A 21,366-nucleotide genomic window follows, 5' to 3' on the forward strand; every position below is an offset into this window, starting at 1 on the left:
AAATCGAAATATAATAATAAAGTGAGGTTACATTTCTAAAAGTCTAAAACAAACACTGTTAAAAAAAATAGATTATTTTTCCAAAAAAATCCATAAGAAACGGGCACGTATAATGTTATGTGCTGATTTTCACATCTCAGGGACCAGGGAGAGCTATCAGCAGCAACCATCAATACCATACTCATGTTACAATATTTTTATGGAAAAGTAACAACATACTCCTCTCTTCCCATCTCAATTATAATCAATTTTTAACAATTTTGATTATTTTCAAGGAGATCCTTCGCATTAGTTAAAACCAGTTGATTAGAATAGAGTCTTGTAAGCTTTCTTTTACACCGATTAAGTAAAATCATAAATAAACGAATAAGAGAATATTACAATTTAAATAGCCTAATGGCGAAAATCACACATTTTAACTGTGGAGGAAATGACATGTTCAAATCCACACCACAGCACGTTTTAAATGTGGGGAATGACATGTCAAACTTGCACCCCAACACATATCTGTCACATTAAAAAGCAAACAGAGAACATTCTGTAGTTGAGATAGAACGAATTGTGTACCTTTTCAAAAAAAGAAAAATGTTACGTACCACAACCACATTCTGCTATTCAATATAATTCAGAATGAGAATGTGAAAGATAAAACCAACAGATATAGATTAAGATAGAATGAGTTAGTTTGGTTCAATTTAAAGTGAAATAAATTGATGATTATGCAAAACAATTCCAACCAATTTTAGTTACATGGTTAGTCTTTCAGAAGGACTATTTGTTACTTGTTAGCCAGTTATCGGTAAGGAATTTGAATTGTTTCATTGAAAACTATAATATCTAATGATTTTATTTAATGTTTGTGAACATATGGACCTCATGGTAAAAACCAGGTCATGATAGGTGTTAAATCATACTCGGCTTTCTAAACAGCTTATATACAATATTCCTCCTCAGGAGAAAATGTTGGCTCCTAAAAAAAACTTTCGCCATTATTTTCTCTTGTTACTACACTAATCTTTATGAGTAAAGCATGCAATCTTGTAATATTTTAGAAGGATGAGCAGCCAAAGTAACTCAATAAAATTCAACTGTGCCAGATACATTGATAGGAGGATTGAAGTCAATCCGATTTGCTTTTCCCTCTGCAAACAACTGTGTTAACATGTTGGCGTCCTTGGCTGAAACCCCTTGACTAGTCCACAAGGTGATATGGGGAAACGCATTTTTTGGAACTATCTTCTCTCCTTCCACTGAGCCAGGAAAAGCTTCAAATGCAGCCATTTTATCTGAGAAGAGCAGTGCCGTCAACTCCACTGGTGCCTTTTTATGCAGCCACAGACCATAATCAGCGACAGCTTTTATGCCATGACTTCTCTTGTGTGCAAGAGTCAAGTGAGCTCGATTAAGCTTATCTAAATTCTTGTCTTTAAAAAATTCATCAATCTTCGGATTATTCTTGGCCAACTGTAAACATAATATTGCATTACATACTGTTAAATAAATCCTAGGCTATACGGATATGAAAACCCATTTTGGATATACAAGTGGGAAAAAAGATATTTGGGGGAGTTGTGAACAAGGAAAATCAAGGGTGATGTACGTGTAGAACCCTTCTTGTGTGTGTGTGTGTGTGTGCGCACCTCGTGTGCACGGGTAATCTCATGGCATGTTTCGAAAGTACTGAACAGAGTAACAAAGCCTCTTCCCAAAACAATAGTAGTAAAAGACAATAAAATGTTTGCTGAAAGGCAACACTAATTAAGAAGCATTCTCATTGCTTCCATCCTGCAGCCTACACTGCATAACTCAACCAACTTTTACATAGCAAAATTGCTCATACAGACAAGTCTCTCAAAGACATGACCGGTTATAGGCTTGTGAAACCACTAAACCACTTAGCATAACATTTTATTTGAAAGCTTCTCTAAAAATTTGGATTATATATGCTTGTCTACTTTTAATTTGTTTCGCCAAGCCATTATGACTGTCCGTAACTAAAAACTAGTCAATTACATCTGGGCAATAGTAAGGTTTTCAACTACCATATTGAGTAATAGAGAACAGAATGCAAGCGCAAAAGCATAACTTTCACTTACATTGTTTAGGACACCTTGAATGTCTATAACTGGAATACTGAGAGCAGCAAAAACAATGGTACCAAACGTCCTCTTTTCAGTATCTGGAGGCGTGTAATCTCCCTTAGCAATGTTTCTCAATTGCTCCAACACTTGCTTGACAGCGAACTCAAATGGAACCTGAAGATGTTTTGAGACCAAAGAAAAGAAGTCAATAACATAATTGAGGATTTTAAAAATAATCACTAGCATTACCTAGCCAAAACCTATGTTATTCAATTGTTAAATGAACATGGCTGATAAAAGAGAGGGGGGAAAACTATGGTGAAAAACAATGCTAGATATATTAACCTGAACTGAATTAAAATAATCAGCATTTCCAGAAAGAATATCCCGCAATTGTTTCTCCCATTTCATCCATTCCTTTGCGTATGTACCCTTGGTAGATTCCAACCTATAACAATAATGCCAAATTTAAGATTGTCAACTTCTTAGTTTTCACTTCACACCAAAAATCTCAAAGGCAAGGAGGCTAAAATAAACAAAGCTAGTTTCCATGTAGTTGTCATCCATACAATAGATATTACATGTCACTCATACAACAATTATGAATACATGACCACCATTGGATGGAATATTTTAGTGGATTGTAAGCAGTGTTTTGGGGTGGGTAAAGCTATACTTCATACAGCATCAGAGATTTGGACTTTCTCATAATCGACAGAGGAAATCTCAACACTTCAAAACAAGATTTGACCAATAATTGAATTATATACGGCTGCCTTTCTGACTTAAAAACATAAGGAAGAATATATCACACACTGAAGTTTGAAAGACAGTTGTCAGAACTCGTTTGAAATTTCTGAAGTACTGGTGGGTGATCTGCAGCTAGGTTCTGGCACTTTTACTATCAGTTTTATTTGGTGGCATTTTGCTGTCTTCAAGTTGTAACTGTATGTTCAAGACTCTCTCTCATTGTCAGTCAAGGGTGCAGTATATGGTGGGACAGCATATGCTTTATATGTAATAAATAGAGATAGAGATGCAAAAATCACAAATCCTATTGCTGCAGTTGTAGTCATAACAGTTAAAAGTTCGCTACACACTGAACAGTAAATACAATTCAAAACAAAAAATATAACATAATAATATTCACTTTGCACGAGTAAATTCCATAAAACTGACCTTCCATGTCTCTTAGTGTGAAGCTTATATAGATCAATTCCTTCCTCCAAAATGCACTGCACTGCCTCAGGAAGAGGATTCCTGCACAGTGGAAGAAGCACAAAAAAGTAAGTAATATTACCCAAAAAGTTAGCTCAAGTAATGAGGATTGTCCATATTGTACAAGGATAACATTTGGATCTGGGTGTTCCAAAAAAAAACATTTGGATCTGGGAGGGATAAATTCCATTGGATACTTATGGTGAATGAAACAATACTAAAATATAGATAAATACAGTGTAAATACTACCAGGCTGTTTTTCAAACATTAAACGAAAGAAAATAAAATAAAATGAAAACACTGAGCTGGTGATGGCATGAAATGATGAAAGTACCTATCATTTTTCAACAAGGGCATCTTCACAAGTGACCCAAAACGGTCAATTAATTCACCCTCGAACTCTTTGCGGCTCTGAAAAGCATTGGAAAAACTAGTTTAGAAAATAATAAAATAAAAAATTAAGTAGCAAAAAAGGAAGCATAATACCTTGCCATCATAAAGATGATAAAACATTAGCAGCACATAGCCAGCATTTGGAGATGCCTTGTCAAGACTCCCCTTCAAAATATTGACAAGTTCAAATGAAGTTAGTGAAAAGTAATAAAAAAAAAATTCAAGATTGGGGATCATGTTTAAGAAAAACAAAGTATATATACTGGATGATTGACTCGTTGAAGCACACGATACACGAAAACAGCTAATGCATCAAGGGAAAATGGATTTGAATCAGTTCCTGCACAATAAAACAAAAAAGAGGAAAACTTGAGATGATAATGAAGCTAAAATTAGACAATTCCTTCCTTGAAAAAAAAGATAGCATGCTACAGCTGTCACTTCTTAGTGTAACCCAAGCAAGATCTGCTTCACGCTTCTAAACAAAATAAACACTAAATTCACTCGAGTTAAGCAAACAGTGCATTCAGAAATTCAGATTCTTCGAATTTGATTTTAATGTAGTGAAGAAAAGACTCCTTAGCTAATAAAACAATGACATAAACTATATACTTAAGACAAAACATTTTCAGGATTGGTAACAAAGTTAACCTTCAGATTCAGGCACAACTGGGACAGCAGATGCCCTGGTTCTGCGACACATGTCTTCTATCTGCATATATAACAAGTATTTTTAATGTATAACAATTTTAATAAGTAGATGAACCGAAGATAATAGAGAGACAAGAAAGATTTTACAGTAGATTAATAAACCAAATACAAAAAAGCAAGTGATTTCTCTTAAATCAGAGTATAATTTAAGTTTCATAAATACCACCGGTTAGGCAGGTGGAGCCACATGCTGGATTTGTGTTTTGTGAGGGAATATTATAGAAAAAAGAGGAATACTACTGGGGCCGAAAACACACCCTAGTAAGTTAGTTTTCTGTTAATAGTTAGTTAGCAGCTTATAAATAGAGAGGCTCTTTTGTACAAAGTGGGTGGAGAAATCATTGTATTGACTAGAGATTTCTCTAGTATAAAAAGGAGTGTTTCTTTGGCATATTCCCTTCCTTACTCGGTTACCATTGTTCTTTCCTGCTGTTTTTTCCGTTGACAATTAAATATTCCAGATATCTCTTCTTTTCTCTCCTTTTCCTGCTCCATCAGTACATTCGTTAGGATCTTATTATTTCTGAAGGAAAATTCCTAACACCACCATACGCTGTAACAGGAACATGCCCTGACCTTGAAATGGCACAATCTTCCTTTCCCCAATTCTTTTTCACTCTACCATGCACATGCGTGCACGCACACTAAAACTAATCTATTCATACTGGACACTTGGAAAATGAATTGACAATTCCTTATACAGAAATTTAGTCATGTACTTGTTTGCTGATGAGGTCACATGGCTTGAAACCACAGCTGTACTTTAGTATGGTACAAAAACCTACATTTTCCCATTGGTGTGTTCTCCCACATTTTTTGGGGGATAACCTTGTGATTCCCTATTCTTTTGACATCAAAAGGCCATTACGGTTTAGTAACCATCACACTTTGCAAATTTCAGTGAAAGTCCCTTTTGAGAGCTTCACAGAGAATGCTCCAGTTTTAGGCAGTCCGCCATTTTGTTGATAAACCCTGCTGTTTTTAGGCAACCTAGGGGTATTCCAGCCAATCCCGCTATTTCACCCTCTCCAGTTTGATCTTCTCATCTATGGTTGTGTTATGTTCTGCTGCTGTTCTTATTTAATTTTCATTACTGTAATTTCTTTCCCTTTTCCTGCTGCAGTACCTCGTTCTTCTGTGCGCCCCATCCTCTGTGAGTTATGACTACAATATATTATTATTAAGGACGGATGGATATGCCTAAGTTTCTTTAGTTTTTATGCGAGTCGTTTTGTATCTATTATCTTCGGTAGTGGTTTCTTCCTTTTTTGTGTCTGTCACTCGTCACTCCACACCAGCGGCGAAGCTAGCAATAATTTTATGAGGTGGCCACCCGAAAGTAACCAAAGTCATAAAAAAATGACTACATCTAAAATCGAACCTGGGGTAGCCAAATATATATTATTAGGGGTAGCTAAACATAAAAATATACCTACAAATTCAATAATTTTTTTTTTTTGGGGTAGCCATAGCTACCCCTCTCTTTAACAAGCATTCGCCCCTGCTCCACACTGCTATCCCAGGTTGTCTACTATACTACGTAGTATTGTTATAATCACTTATAATAGACTTTATCATTAGTAATTTTTTTTTTTTGACACGACTATTATTATTATTATTATTATTATTTATTTATATAGTATTATTATTATGGGTTATGCTAACAAGTGCCCTTAAAATGCGCCCTAAGGGCACTTGTTAAGGAAACCAAAAATAGTAGGTTTACAATCAACAATTTTTTTACTTTTAAAAAGATAAATTCGCAACTTTTCACCATTTCCCAATACATTTTTTCTATTTTAATTCTCTTAACCAATGCCCTAAGGGCACTCTTTAGCATTTCCCTATTATTAATTAATAATCAGTATTTACTAGTCAAAAATTTACAAAAATTTTTATTTTAAAAAACTTTATGTAAAATGAATCAGGGAAAAATATACATAAATGAAAAGAAAGGGGAACAAGACAGAAGGAAAACGGAGGGGGATGGAAAAAATAAATTCCAAAGGCCATAGAAAAATTATTTAGAGCACTGACCTGTCTCCATACTTCTTCATTTGGGGCATTCTTGTCAGCGAGCATTATAGACTTCGGTTTCTTTTTGCGCTCTTCAGCAACTTTCTGCCAATATTTTCCTGTCGATATTCCACACAACGACACATTAGTTATTGGTATACATATATATTCATTCAAGAATATTGGCATTATGAAACCCAATTTTAAGGTTTCCCTGCTTAAAAATTAAACCAACAGATAATAATTCAAGCAATCTTTACAACTTTCGTACATAAGAACAATGGAGAATGAGATGCATAATATTGATTTGGATCAATTTAGGGTCCTTTAACAATTTATAACTTTGTTGGTAGAAATTTTACCTTTAATCAGATCACCCATGAGACTATGAACTGGTCGATCATCTCCTAGTAGTCCACCTTGTGCATTTAGCAGTTCTTTACAAAGGGCAGACTTTGCACAACCCGGTATTCCTGGAAGAAGGTAAAATCCCTTCGATATGAGTTTTAGACACACACAATAAAAGCTAAACAAAACATCCGAAAAGGAAATGCTCACATCAAAAACAAAGAACTATGACTAAATCACACCAACAATCGTTCACCAAAAAGACTAATGCAAAACCTCCTTCATAAGCCTCATTAAAACATGAGGCGACACCAGCAAGTCATAATTTCTATTAGTATATGTTCTTCCTTAAATTTGATTGTTACAAACACAATAACCTACTTACAGCCCTTATATTTTCTATTAGTATATGTTCTAGCTTTAAATTTGATTGATACAAACATAGTCACCTAATCAGCTGGAAACTGTAAATTAACTACAAAACCTTGTTCCACATGGGGCACGGGAAGGAGAAAAGAATAAAATTTCCGTCGAGCTTAATAAATATGTTGATGTCTCTAGTAAACTAAAATGAACTAATAGAGAAATAGGTAGTACTAGGATGGGTGACCTCCTGGAAGTACCCGTGTTGCACCTCTTTTTTGCTCAAACAAAAACTAATAGAGAAATAGGAATTCTATAATAACGAAAACTAAATAAAAAAATGAACTAATTTAGTAAGAAAATGAATTCTATATTATAATAGAAAAAGATATATTCGAATAGAATATATAGAGAAATAGGATATAACTTATAAGCGAGTAGCAGGAATCAAACCCGCATCATTAGCTTGGAAGGCTAAGGGTTATAGTCGACGTCCATGAATGAACGTCTCTAATTCAAAACCGAACATGAAACATTTGTTTCAGTCAGCTCCTTTACAGAATAATTTAAGAGATATATGGAATACATGAAGGGAAAAAATGACCCATTTGACTGAGACAATCAATTACTCCAGTCCTGACTCAATTAATTTCATCAAACAGTAACTGGAAATTGTTTCCAGTTCACTTGAACATCACAAGAGACAAAGGCAGTCAAGCAATCAATTTGCAGGCATATTCGATAATGCTTCACCTGCCACGTTATAAGTGGAAACCTATTCTTAACGATCACACTTAATATATTGTCTATACTTATAGTCGACGTTCATGAATGAACGTCTCTAATTCAAAACTGAACGTGAAACTTTTGTTTCATTCAGCTCCTTTACAGAATAATTTAAGAGATAGATGGAATACATGAAAAAAAAAATGACCCATAACATCTATGTCAGCCTTTCGGTATGAATACATTTAAAACACGTTGCTTTTTAGATGATCCCTCTAGAAGAGGAGTATTAGAACAATCTGCTTTTTTCTAGTTACTTCGTTCTCTATTTCTATTTGAGAGAATCTTTAGGAAAAGAATAAAATTTCCGTCGAGCTTAATAAATATGTTGATGTTTCTAGTAAACTAAAAAAATCGTTTAATAGCTATTTTGCTTCAATTTCTCCTATTCTACTTACGTAATTGAACATTTCTTGATCATTATTTTTTTTTTAAGATGACGATCCAGCAAATATAAATGTTGAGAATGTCAAAAGAAGGGTGAAAGAATTACCGGGAAAGAATACAATCATCCCTTCATCTTTTGGAACTGTGTCTTTGACTGAGATATTAGGCTCTGATGGTGCTACCCGCTCTGATGCAAGGTCACCTTCTTCATCCTGGCCTCCCTCAACAATGGCCAAGAAATCTTCAGTCCTAACTAAACTACCCGCAGAACCTATTAGAGCTTGGTTCTGTGGACTACGTTTTGCAAACTGTTCAAGGAAAGGTTCAGCTTCACTAAGATATATTGATGATGAAAGTTGCTTATTTCCACACTTTCTTCTTATATACACAGCCCTGCAAGCGGAGAGGAGGAAGAACAAGGACTATAAGCAGAGAAGTAAACAATAATTAGCAGACATCCAGAAGAATGATTCAGGAACTACCATTCATCAAGCATCTTGCTAAGTTCTTTCTGCTTTCCTGGAGAGGTTCCCCATATTTTCATTTGTCTGTGACATTGAAACAAAGCAAGAAAAAATAGTTTGGATTACAACCTTGGATGACAAGCACATATAAGTATATATTGCAATTTCAAATATATCGAAATTGGCAACGCCAAGAACAAGTTATGCCGCTAAATACTAAATTATGCTGATAGATACTGGTTCAGAGATCAAAGAATGAAACAAGAAAAGGAACTTTACGAGTGAGTCTTCCCTTACATTAGCCTTGGATCAATGATGAACCCAGGTTAAGAAGAATTAATACAAGAAGTTGCTGTTCCTCTCGGCTTTTCAAAAGCCTAAGACTTTCCACCAAAATCATTCACCAGCTAGACAAAATATCCCTATTACTCTCTCCCTTTCACGTTGCGACAAAATACCCCTAATATTCTCCCTTTCACTTTGTGACTTGTCTAGGCACTTCCGTTCAATGTCTAACCTAGATTCTCAATCCTAGATAGCAGTGTGGCCGACCCCAAAACTTGGATAGTGGTATAGCACATTGTGGGATGCCACTACATGCTCTGTGTCCCGCTACCGCTATTGACAGCCTTTTCTCTAACTAACAGTAACTAACTCCCTCAACTAACAGAAACCATCCCATTGGACATACCTACCATATGCCATAGATTTAAGATTAATGTAGGCTTGACTTTTATGACTTATAAAACTGTTATCAAAAGTAGGGACTGGAGTACATCATAAAGTACTTCAATGTTCTTAAAATATATAAACATCTTAAAATATTTGGGTTGTATCTTAGAAAACTTTTGAATATATTATACTATCTCTTAAAACTAATTTTATAAGGGCAAGCCTTGGTGCAACAGTAAAGTTCCCGCCTTGTCATCTGGGGGTCCTGGGCTCAAATCCTAGAATTAGACTCTCCATTTGTGAGGGTAAAGCTACGTACATCTACCCACCCACCCCTGGTGGGAGCCAGGTTCAATGAACCAGCTTTTTATCTCTTATAATTAGTTTTCATATTTCATAATTTGTTTTCTTATTTAATTAGGATGATAGGATTAGAAGTCTAGTAATTATCATGATTAGTTTCCTTGTGTAATTAAGGGTCTAGGAATATCATATAGGGTTAGTGTTTTAGTGATGTCTTTTGAATAATTAAGACCAAAAATAATGCCAAATCAAATTAAGAAATAGACTTCTAATATTCTTCATATGAATTTGGTAGAGTTGTGGAATGTTCAAAATTCAAGAAGCCTTTCTATCAAAAAATAATCATTCTTTCTTGATGTAACCACTATTCAAGACTAACAACTTTTGTAAACCTAATTGAAAAGCTTTGTGGCAAACATACCCATCCAGCACAACTGTTAATGAATAAATTGCTTACATATTAACAGTTGTTAGAGATGGCTTTAGTTAGTTACAACTTAGCTTCTGTTAGTCATAACAGCTGTCAAATGACAGCTCGTCTTTCTGTTAGACGTAGATAGCTTCTGACAGCAGCTTGCCAAATCTGGCTGGAAATATATCAAGTATAATTACAGTTAACTATCCGTGAATTCATTTAACAATTATAATGAGAATGAGAATATTCGGACAGTTAGTTTTCTCTCAAATTCTCTCACTTTGTTGCATTCTTAAATTCTAACAACCATGAAATTGTAACTGGAAAATATATATGAAATTATTATATGCAGCTAACCAATACTCTATAACTATAACACACCTCATCCTCTAGAAACTAGACTTCAGATATCAAGTGCAAGACAGGAAACTTACCTCAGGTAATAAGCCTTGTAAGCACCTGGACCTTCTTTAAACAGAACTGACAAGCCATTTCGAATGAGAAAGGTTCGCAACTGGGACAAACATCCAATTAAGAACAACACTAAGAATTAAATTAATAAGAACAAATAAACCGTATCAAATATTTGACATAATTACTGATTCAAGAGTCTTTCCTAGTAACAAAAGAGAAATAAGATGGCATTTTAAAACATTTCAAAGCAATTCTATAACTTCACATCGAAATTGTAAGGATCAAGTGATTCAGTTCCCTAAATTTATGAGATGGAAATATCATCCCTTAAATTGAAAATCGTTGGTCAATTTAGTCCCCCCGTCATGAAAAGCATCACTCTTGCACCCAAACCCAACTGATAATCCTGCTGATGAAAATCTAGAAATGACTAAATTGACTAACTCGCAATTTTTAAAATTAGGGATGATTTTCCATTTCATATATTTATGGGACTAAATTATCAGATCCTTACTATAATTTGAGGATCAAAATGGTGATTTACTTGATACAAAAGTATTGGGAAAAGTGACTCAAAATCACAGAAAAGAACAAAGACAGAATAATCACAAAAAGTACAAGTGATATATGCACTACAGGTAGTATATTGCCATACAAATACATAACTACTTTAACAATGCAATTTCTTAGAGATTTCAAACATGGATGTATTATACCTTATATGTAAGAAACTTCAATTTGACCATTAAATTTGCATCTTCGTCAGCAAAGTCATCTTTTTCAGTACCACTGCTACCACGTTCATTTACACTGTTCTTAGAAATTTCTGCGACTTTCTCTTTGTCTGCCTTGAATAAATTGATATCAACGAAAAATCCTGGAAATGTATTAAGGTAACAGAAACTTGTATGAATCAAAAAGAATAATGAGCAGAACATATATGTTTTGCATACAGTATTATCAACATAACTGTATGAGTTGGCCATGTTTAAAAAAAATTATTCTAATCAACTTCACAAGCTAGCATACCGTAAACAACTACTTGAGTAATAGTTGGATGAAACATAACAGACTCCATGTCCCCAAAATTCCTCGGAATTTAACTTCGAAACAAAAATTTTAAGTGTTCTTGCAAATCAAGCATCCAAGGATATAATATGCCTATGTTTATGAAAATTATCCACAGGATTAATAACTCATATTCCCGCTTTTCTGTTGGAGCTTCAAAGAGCAAATTACTAAGGTATTCATTACATTTGCACAAGTTGAGCTCAGAGTAACTTCCAATAAACTTTGGGCTAGTCAAAACCCATGACTCAGGTATCAAGCTATATGGACTAAACAAGAGGTTGATTGTTTCTGGTTTAGAAATATGTTACATTCTTTTTCTCTGATCCCACCCCACCCCCACAACACACACACACAGACAAAGAAATATATGAAACTTGCCTAGTCTAAAGAACTTTTTAATTGTCAAAAAATATTTCCCTGCTCACTATGTAACCTCAATTTTTAAACACGTGCTCTGTATTCCATGAAGAGGTTTAAATTGTTTAATCACATTTTGAATACAACTACAACCATTTACATCTCTCAAATTCAATTACTTAACCCCTGAAAACATAGCAAGGGAGACCACTACATGTAGATAACAACATATATGGTCACCTAGGGAAAAAAAAAAACAACACTAGCTTACAATTTTCAGCCTAAGGAACTGGATACTATAAAATTGAAGGAGATATAATATTTACCTCGATAAAGTGGCCATAATCCTGGTCTATTCCTGAAAGTACCAAACACGTCATAACTCAAATGGTATCAAAGAAATGCATGATGTAAAATAATGAATATGTTCTTAAAGATTTCTTCAAAAAATTAAACAAGCTGATTATTCAGGTTAAAAATGATATGGAAAGTAAACCTCATCTCTTTTTGGTATCTCCGGAAAGTGGAATCACTGTGCACATGAATGACCATTTTATAGAAAAGGTCGTCATTTGATATGGCATCAACTTTGTGGAAGTTATGATAACATTTGAATGCCGCAGGGTAGCGCTTTTCCCTCACCAACCGAACGAGTTCCTGATCCAAAACCAAATCAAAGCTATAACTATGAACTGATTAAAAGACAGTAAAGCATTTGGAAAAAAGAAGTGGACACTAAAATGCAAGGTAAATTTAAATGAAACTGCTGATGCTTCTTGAGAATTGGGAGACCCTTTGAATCATGTGATGAGGAAAATAATAGTAACTCGAAGCTATCAATATCTAGAAAGAAAAGACTACCAGTATACTATTTCATATTACAGGGAAATAATTCATCGGAAAGGAAGAAATGAAATATGTAATTTGGTCATATAATAAATGCCAGCCAAGGACATTACAAACTTAAACATGAATAAAATTTAGTACACAGGATTTGAATTTAAAATATTTCCATGATTAAGGTTATATATATGATGGTCTAGACTAACCTGCAATTTTTTGGTCGAATAATCTGCGGGATGGGCTTGTAAAAATTTTGAAAGAACAGATTTGTCCGCATTTCTTGATTGTATATCAGCAGCATCAGTCCCAAACCAATCTGCATAATCAGGACAAAAAGAGCTACCAACGCCCTCAAGAAGTGCTTTCATTTGCTGCAGAAACATTCCAAATCACAATATTGAATTACTTTAAGTTCATCTGGATTCAGATCCACCCAATTTTGTTTCTAAATGATCTTTTCATTGTACTGGAGAAACAGATAGACACAACACCCTAGACAGAGGGATTGGGCGACCCAAACTTCCTGCTATAAAGGGTTTCACTGTTGTCTCTAAGTCACTGTCTCTCCTAGATTTTGACAAGATGGCAATATAAGCTAAATTGAGAGTCCATATCCACATCAAGAATTGCAATATCGCAACTCTAGATCATGGTAATATAGTTCACCCAGTACCTGTTTTTCATCAGATCTATTTGCAGCACAAATTTCCCTTAGACTTGATCCAAAATCAAGGGCAGCTGAAATAGAAAGGAAAAATTGTATATTATTTTAAATTTAAATTGCAATATGCATCTTGACTACCATTTCAGAGTATCAGGAAAGTATAGTCCTATTTATGTGTAATTATAATTGGATTTTCAGGAACCTTAAACTAAATAATGGGTTGCAACTTGCAATTATAATTTAAGTTGGATTTTCAGGAACATTGAACTAAACAATTGTTCAAAGATGCCAAGGTTTGGCATACCTAATCTTATCTAAGATAACTAACATAGTGTTAAAATTAAGAATCTTTAGATATTCCTTGTACAACTTCTTAGATTGATTGTTATTATTCCTATAGTATACAATTTCCTAAGCTTGTGCTTATTAATTAAGCATTCAATGTATTTATTCTACAACCATTATAAATACAAGGTGTGTGGTCTCATCATAGACACACGGAGTTTACATATTTGTACAGATGACATAGCATATAATAAAATGAATATGTTGATAAATAAATAGTAATGAACATCAAAGCATCAACTAAGAAAATCAGAGTAGACAGCAGAGCCTAGAACATAGTATTTAGAGAATCAATAAGCATACCTCCATCAGCAGGTGGAGGGGGAAATTCCATTAAAATTTTCTCTATCTGCTTTGAACTCTCGTGGTTCACTAAACGAGCCACGAGACCCTCTAAAATTTCACCTTGGGCTTTCACATGATCTTTTGAACCTGCAGTTATGAAAATACATGTAAATATGCCGTGAATTTGACAAAAAGTGCATGCAAAGATAATTAAATGCATAAATGAGACAAGAAATAGACACAAATTAAATTTTGAAATTTGAAACTATAACATGTGAGACGAAACTAAAACTAGAAGAAATCAACAACTACAAACCTACTTAATTTCAAAACAATGCATTATATCCAGACAATCAGAAGTCGACTTCAGAAAAATATTGCTTGTCCATGGTGGAAGTTAGTAGTAAAATCAGGTCGGGTTTGAGGGAATGTATCAAAACCAATCAAGAACCTTCAGTTTGGACCAGCTTCAGTTCAGTGGTTTTTTATTTTTGGGGAGGGAGACTTGGTCATGTTTGAGTTCATTCCGGTCAAATCATCAGGTTATATTTTATTCAAAAACTTCAATTTCAAAAAGATATATAAAGAGAATGTAAAACAAAAAATCTTATTGAAAATAAAGATGTACTGGGTCATGTTGATAGTTGATTACATTTCAACTTTCCTAAGCTAACACCTGACCCACCCTAGACCAGTTTCATTTCCTTTCCATCTGAATCAACTACACAGACCAAACCCATTTCAGTTCAGCTAAATTTATGTTGATCAGGTTCACGAATCACGAGTTGCCCTCTCAATCCCCTTGAGCCCCCAGTGGCAGTGAAAGTGGGAGTGAGAGCAGAAGACCTACGAAACGATTTGACTCTAGGCATAAAACTACTAAAAGTAATATAAATTCACCATATCCCTACATGCATTTTAGAGTCTTTCATAACATATTCTTCTCGTATTCATCATTTTAAACCATTTTCGATCATCCCGTGGGTGTTAGAGCTGCCTAGCTTTGAAACCCATAGGGACAAAGTTCAATACCCACTGGGGACTGCATGGTAAAGTGCCTCCACACTCTCCCTAAATAAATAATAATATTCCCCCTCCCTATTTTCTTATATAAAAATAGAAAATAAAACATTTTCTGTCGAATACCATTTCTTCAGATATATGGGGCATGTGACACAAAGTAAAATTAAATGAATAATGCTACCTTAACATTCATACCTGGGACAGATATGTCTGCTATTTCATCTAGAGTCTTGCATACAGAAGTTGCAGTACCTTCCTCGCATAAGGCGTCATAGGCAGCAAAGAAGGAAGAGGCTGATTTTCTGCATTTACATAAGGGTGCGAAAATGAAACCAAATTTAGTTTACATTCTTAAGACTTTAAGCAGATGATCTCTATGATAAAAGTCCAAGTCAAAATGTTAACGTTGAAATAAAATAGCCAAAGACAAACACTTTCAATAAAATAATAAATAACTAGCTCAAAAGAAATTTATTATATGGTCATTGGAAATCTAATTGAAGCATGTTACTGACATTCCTTATAGCAATAAGCCTCAGGTTTGTATGATGGCTAGACCAACCAAATAATTGAACCAAAAACTGTCAGTAAAAAAGTTTCGCTATGATATTTATATATTATAAAAAGAAAAGCTGATGTCACAGACCACAAATCTCTAAGAACTTAAGAAATATAATACCAACACATCAGATTTTAATCACATAAAATTCCACATTTCATAAACCAAACGTATTCATATTGAAAGCAAAACTAGTGCTGCATCATAAGCATCCAGTGCTTCAAATACAACACTGATCATTTCAGTATAGCAACATTCTCTGAAAAAACCAGATCTAAAAGAAATAATATCATATTTGAGTTATTTATTATAAGTTGAGACTTGAGTGATAAATATCATCTATTTTTTTTTTATATCATACAAATATACTAAATGTTCACCTTGTTGAGAACAACCACACATGATTTGTTGGTAATCGCCATTTTCTGCAAAAAGCGATTATCTCAGGAGTTGAATAGAACTTTGGCTTTCCATTGCCTAATTCAGTGACTGCTGTAACCACCACTGCTCAGAGCAAGAAATACCAATGAATATATGATAGGAAATAATGCTATGCAAAACTCTAAATGAAACACTCTTTGAACAGAAATAACAGGAAGTTGGAAGCATTCTTGGCTTCCTACATCAGTAGATAAGTATATATCAGAAATAACTCGGACGGTTAGGTAAAAACCCATTCCACTTTAAACTCACTGTCCTGAAGAAAACTGTGAACCATGGCTCTATCAATTACTCTAACATTGAACATTGTGCATCAGAAAGAATAAGATACAGCATTTGCTGAAATATCTAAGGCAGATGTAGACACTATAGCAAAGACACGCTACATGACAAATCCGTAGTCATAGCTATAACAACACACATACACCTGGAATTTACATCTGTATAATATTCCTTACAATTCAAAACTAAAATGTAAAATAGCCAAAAGCAGATACTTTGACCTTTATTAAATATTTTATAGGCTTAAAAATGTTCTTGGTCCCTATAACATTCCTCATTTTTCGTTTTAGTCATTTTCAAACATTTTTTTCAAACTTGTCCCTGTTATATTTTTTTTATTCCTTTTGGTCCTTATCATTAGCATGATATTGTTAACTGCTGAGGTGGCTCATGGAAGGCCAAATCATCACGGCCCATGGCCGATAGCTAAATGACATGTCAATTGACACTTAATTTTTTCCACGTCGGCCCCCAACCCCCTTCCCAATCTTTCTCCTCCCTCTCCCTTTCTTCTTTTGTTGCTTCGTGCTCTTGACCACTACGGACCTCACCACCACTAAAACCCCATTTCAACACCATCAAAATTATAGGTACTTGCAAACAACCATTGCGGTTGAAATGGCCCACTGCAGCAGCCACTAACCAATCTTCCAGGGTAACACATGGTTGACCTACCTTCCCCTCTGTGTGCTTCTTCTAGATATCATGGCACCACCATCACCACAGGCTGCCCTTCCTCTTTTTTGCTCTCAACCACCTCTGTTTTGCAGAAACACGCTAAGTGTGCGCTTCTCTCGTCTCCTACCTGTTTCTCTTTTTCTTCCACCATAAAAATCCCCTCAATTTCCCCTCTGTTTAGGGTGGAACCAGAAGTTATGCATCCCGTTCCCCTTACGGTAACCCTTCTTCCTTCTCACCCTCAATACCTTCCTCTTTCTCTCTTTAGCCCTAGTCACTTTTGCTGCTGCTTCTAGCAGTTTTGGAATGTTAGGGCGTTGTTTAAGAAATATAGGGGAATTATTATTTTATTATGTGTTTCATTATTGTGCCGGTCTTACTTCATTGTATCTAGGAAGGGCGAGGGGGAGGCTGCCGGAATGGGAAGGGAAAGGCAAAGGGAGAAGGAAATAGTGAGACAAGGACTAAAATAAAAGTTGTATAAAGTGATGTTTTATGATGCATCAGACACAGGCATAATGCTAAAGACAAGGATCAAAATGAGTAAAATATATATAATAGGTGTGTGTTCAAGAAAATCAAAAGGACTACAAAAAAAGAGGTATATTATAGAGACCAGAAACATATTTAAGTCTATTTTATACCTAAGTTTGGGCTAATTATGTTGTAATAAAGTAAATGCATCCTTTCGAAGATAATAATTTGAATTATATTTTCCACCTTGGGCCATGTTTTCAACTGAATCTAAAAACATTATACTGTTTAAAATAACAAGAACTTTTCTGAACCAAAAAGTAAAACAATTTTACCATAATCTTCAAGGGGACGCTGTCCATGGTCTCCAAGAACAGCAGTTACTAATTCCATTGATATGCACATATGGTTTTTCTGAAATAAAAGATATTATTAATATTCATTTCTTCAGCTTGAACAAAACTAATAACAAAGTTAAATGAAAATAGCAACAGAATACTATAGTATATCAATTTATAGTTATACATTGAATGCAAATAACAGCCACATGAACTAAATCGAGTGTAAGATGCATTTGATTACACTACCACAGAACCTAAGATGCTATTAAATTTCACCTCAAGAAAATCATTAAATTCAGCCTGCTTTTTTGAAGCTTCGGTTCCCCAAGCCTCATGAAACATCCGCCCAAGAACAAATACGCCAACAGCAGTATATCTACACAGAAAAAAAATGGTATGATCAGCATTCAACAAAAAGTAGTTAACTTGAATAACAAAGTAAATGCATTCAGAAATGGATCACTAAAACAATCATATTCCTAGCAAAAAAACATTCTGATAATTTTATTCTATTTGCCATTTGCTCTTGACCAATCAATTGCAACAAAGTGGGGAAAGAAAACATGTGCACACTAAATAAAAAGGGGGAACATAAGGAAAGACGTAATCTCTTGTGAGCATACATATTTCCAAAGCTGTTTTTTGCATAAGCTCCACCCTCATGACCCGCATACATAAAAAGAGAACCAGAGTGTTTAAGTGAAACCTGCACACACAAGTCAATAAAATCAAGTCCACCACAGAAAATCGGTCCAATCAAATATCATCCAACTAGTAATCTATTAAGCACAAAAAAAAAAAAAAAAAAACTTACAAAATTGTATGCAAATACAACACTACAACCACCATACCTCTAAAGTAAGTAAACCTTTTGATACCAGCTCAATCATCCTTGACCTTGTCTGCAGAAACATAGAATACTGATAAGTAATGTTTCAAAACTACAAAACATAGGTAAATGCGGGAAAGAGAAAATGATTTCTTTATCCAGAAGAATGCAATTCTCAGTCAAAAACCCTACAAAGCAAATTCATACATCCAAGTAAAAAAAATATATATACTCTAATATTGTATATAAGAAGTTAAGATCTTGTATAACAATAGACCAAGCAGTTGTTGAGATCATTCACTTAGAGTCTACTGAATCATTCTCTTCGAGTCTTCACTTGAAAACTCTAATTCCTTCATCCATGAGAGAACTTCCGGTGCTAGCTAATGTGCAAAGATTTTGGAAGGATATTTTGCAGCTAACATCCTTGATGACAAAAATAACTCCTTTCAACACGTAGCACCAACACTTCGGATGGAAGTCGAGTTCAATGTCAGACACATGTCCGTGTCAAGCACTGACACATCTGATTACATTCAATTGCTTCCATTTTCATAAATTACTAATGATGTCAACTTCAAGAGATAAATGTTCCTTTCTAGAATTGTTGATTTCGTCCTACTATTACCCTATATGCAGTAGCATAGCATCGATGTTAAGTCCTAGTTGTTTACCTCCTGACAGCTATTAGTTAGTCATTACAGTTATAGTAGAAAGTTATACACTTCAGCTAGTTGGCCATATCTGGGACTCGGTTAGTTAACCCATGCCAAACTCTATAAATACTTGTAGAACTAACTGTGAATGCAAAAGCGATTCAGAATCGTTTATCACAATTTTCTCACAAACAATCTTCAGTATCATGACTTTATACACGTCACAACACTCTAGACTATTACACTACATAAACTTCCATAAAAATTGTGTTTGATTGTCTAAGATAATATCCAACACAAATAAAAGAAAAAAGCTATAAAGTTGAAAAATTCTTCAAATATTTACATGGCAAAATTCAACAATATAACCTCAAATCACGAAACCAAAACAGAAAAAACCAAGACAAGAATCATATACCTCTTGATCTGACTTTTCATTTTCAAATTTAGGATAGAAAGTTGCTCTGATTCGCGCTTGAGCGTAAGTTGAGCTATCCACAGTAAAATTCTCCAACAAATTACCGCTAAATAACTTGCTCAAAGCAACACTACCACTACTAATTTTCTGAGTCGAAGCCACAGCAACACCACCTAAACCATCAACCTTCGCTTTACTAACCGGTGTACTTTCAACTTCAGTTACATTGGCTCCTCCACTAACAGTTCCGTACGATTTAGGTTTCCAAATCGCCGTTGAACCTTGAGAATTAACCACCTTATTAACATTTTGAACCTTCGTTTGCGCACTATTTTCACCGATATGAAGTGCAGAAAGCTTGTTAGTAACCGTTTCAGCATCTCCAATAGCTGATACTTGTGGTTCGGTTTTTGGTTTCTCTTTCCATCTTTGTTCTCCATGAAGGCCGCTGCTTCGCTGCAAAACAAAGAAAAAATATTATGTGTTAGGAATCTTGATGAGGCCATGGAAGAGAAAAACTACTCAAACTGAAAATAAATTTAGGGAATGGAATGCACTAAAACTAACTCCTAACCTAACAAGTGTAACTAATTTCTAACCAACTATTATATGTCTAATATTATGTATTCATGAAATGGAACAATATAGCATTTTGAATTGCAAAAGTAGCATCGATCATTGGAATATAACAATTACATCGTAAACAAATTCTGAAATCCCAGTTCCAACAATATTAATTCCTAAGAGAATGATGAAATAGTAATGAAAATCACAAAACAATTTGAACGAATTCAGCATTCATCATCAATTTGAACAGTATCGCATTTTGAATTGCAAAAGTAGCACCGATGAACGGTTATGGAGAACGAATTCACACAAAAAATCAGTTGAAACAAAATCTATGATGAACAATAATCGGATTGAAGAAAAAGAAAGAGTGTACCTGATTGCGAGGCATTGTTAGGGTGAAGTGAGAGTGCGAAAATGGAAGGAAAAAGAAGGTTCTGGAATTGAAGGTAGTGAGATTGAAGAGAAATCGATGCGGTGTAGACATTCAAGGGGTGATAGACGGTTATAAATAGAGAGAGCACGCACACGGCGAGTGTGTGTCCACTGTGCTGTGTTGCACAAAGGTGACCTGGTAAATGGTGACTAGTTGTTTGTTTTATGAGATGTTGATGTCATGATATGGGAATATTGACTTAAATTAAATGTCATGTGATATGATGTGTATGATGGAATGTCGATCCTCTTCTTCACTCTGCAGCGTTGAATGTCAACCATTCGATTAATCTTACCATTGAGTGAAAAATAAAACAAATATGAAAACTCACTATCTTTTTTAATCATAGTTGTTAGTTTAAAGGATAGAATGTTGATATGTCTGCAAGGTTTTTGACTCTTGGTGTTAGCATAAGGAGTTTTTGTTAGTGATTTATAAGTGTTTCAGTGAATTTATAGACCAGTTCACTTGACTTTTTGTAATAAAAGAAAAATTATATTTGTTCTCTCTCTATTTGGAAAATGA

At 34.6% G+C, this 21,366-nt stretch overlaps 1 protein-coding gene across 1 annotated transcript; it reads right to left on the reverse strand.

The window, feature by feature from the left end:
* Positions 1-800: 800 nt before the first annotated feature.
* On the reverse strand, positions 801-21,006 carry LOC25492457 (tRNA ligase 1). Its single transcript, XM_013600581.3, has 27 exons — positions 20,782-21,006; positions 19,839-20,294; positions 18,787-18,837; positions 18,559-18,641; positions 18,212-18,311; positions 17,930-18,008; positions 16,100-16,223; positions 15,356-15,462; positions 14,156-14,284; positions 13,517-13,581; positions 13,050-13,214; positions 12,497-12,657; positions 12,327-12,358; positions 11,289-11,449; positions 10,593-10,672; positions 8,787-8,852; positions 8,411-8,697; positions 6,783-6,893; positions 6,442-6,539; positions 4,345-4,405; positions 3,957-4,033; positions 3,787-3,858; positions 3,635-3,711; positions 3,261-3,341; positions 2,427-2,529; positions 2,097-2,255; positions 801-1,464 (listed from the first exon to the last, which is right to left on the reverse strand). The coding sequence occupies exons 1-27, from the start codon at positions 20,890-20,892 to the stop codon at positions 1,075-1,077; spliced, it is 3,486 nt and encodes a 1,161-aa protein (XP_013456035.2). The 5' UTR covers positions 20,893-21,006; the 3' UTR covers positions 801-1,074.
* Between the last annotated feature and the right edge of the window lie 360 nt (positions 21,007-21,366).

The sequence above is a fragment of the Medicago truncatula genome, chromosome 4, assembly GCF_003473485.1.
Source record: "Medicago truncatula cultivar Jemalong A17 chromosome 4, MtrunA17r5.0-ANR, whole genome shotgun sequence".
Classification (NCBI taxonomy): Eukaryota; Viridiplantae; Streptophyta; class Magnoliopsida; order Fabales; family Fabaceae; genus Medicago; species Medicago truncatula.

What these genes read in the sequence shown, in the direction of transcription:
- LOC25492457 (XM_013600581.3), bottom strand. Translation starts at nt 20,892, where the DNA reads ATGTCTACACCGCATCGATTTCTCTTCAATCTCACTACCTTCAATTCC. An exon ending in TGAAGTTTCTTACATATAAG is followed by an intron (nt 10,673 to 11,288) that starts GTATAATACATC and finishes TGTTTGTCCCAG; the next exon opens with TTGCGAACCTTTCTCATTCG. An exon ending in TACAAGGCTTATTACCTGAG is followed by an intron (nt 8,853 to 10,592) that starts GTAAGTTTCCTG and finishes TCAATGTCACAG; the next exon opens with ACAAATGAAAATATGGGGAA.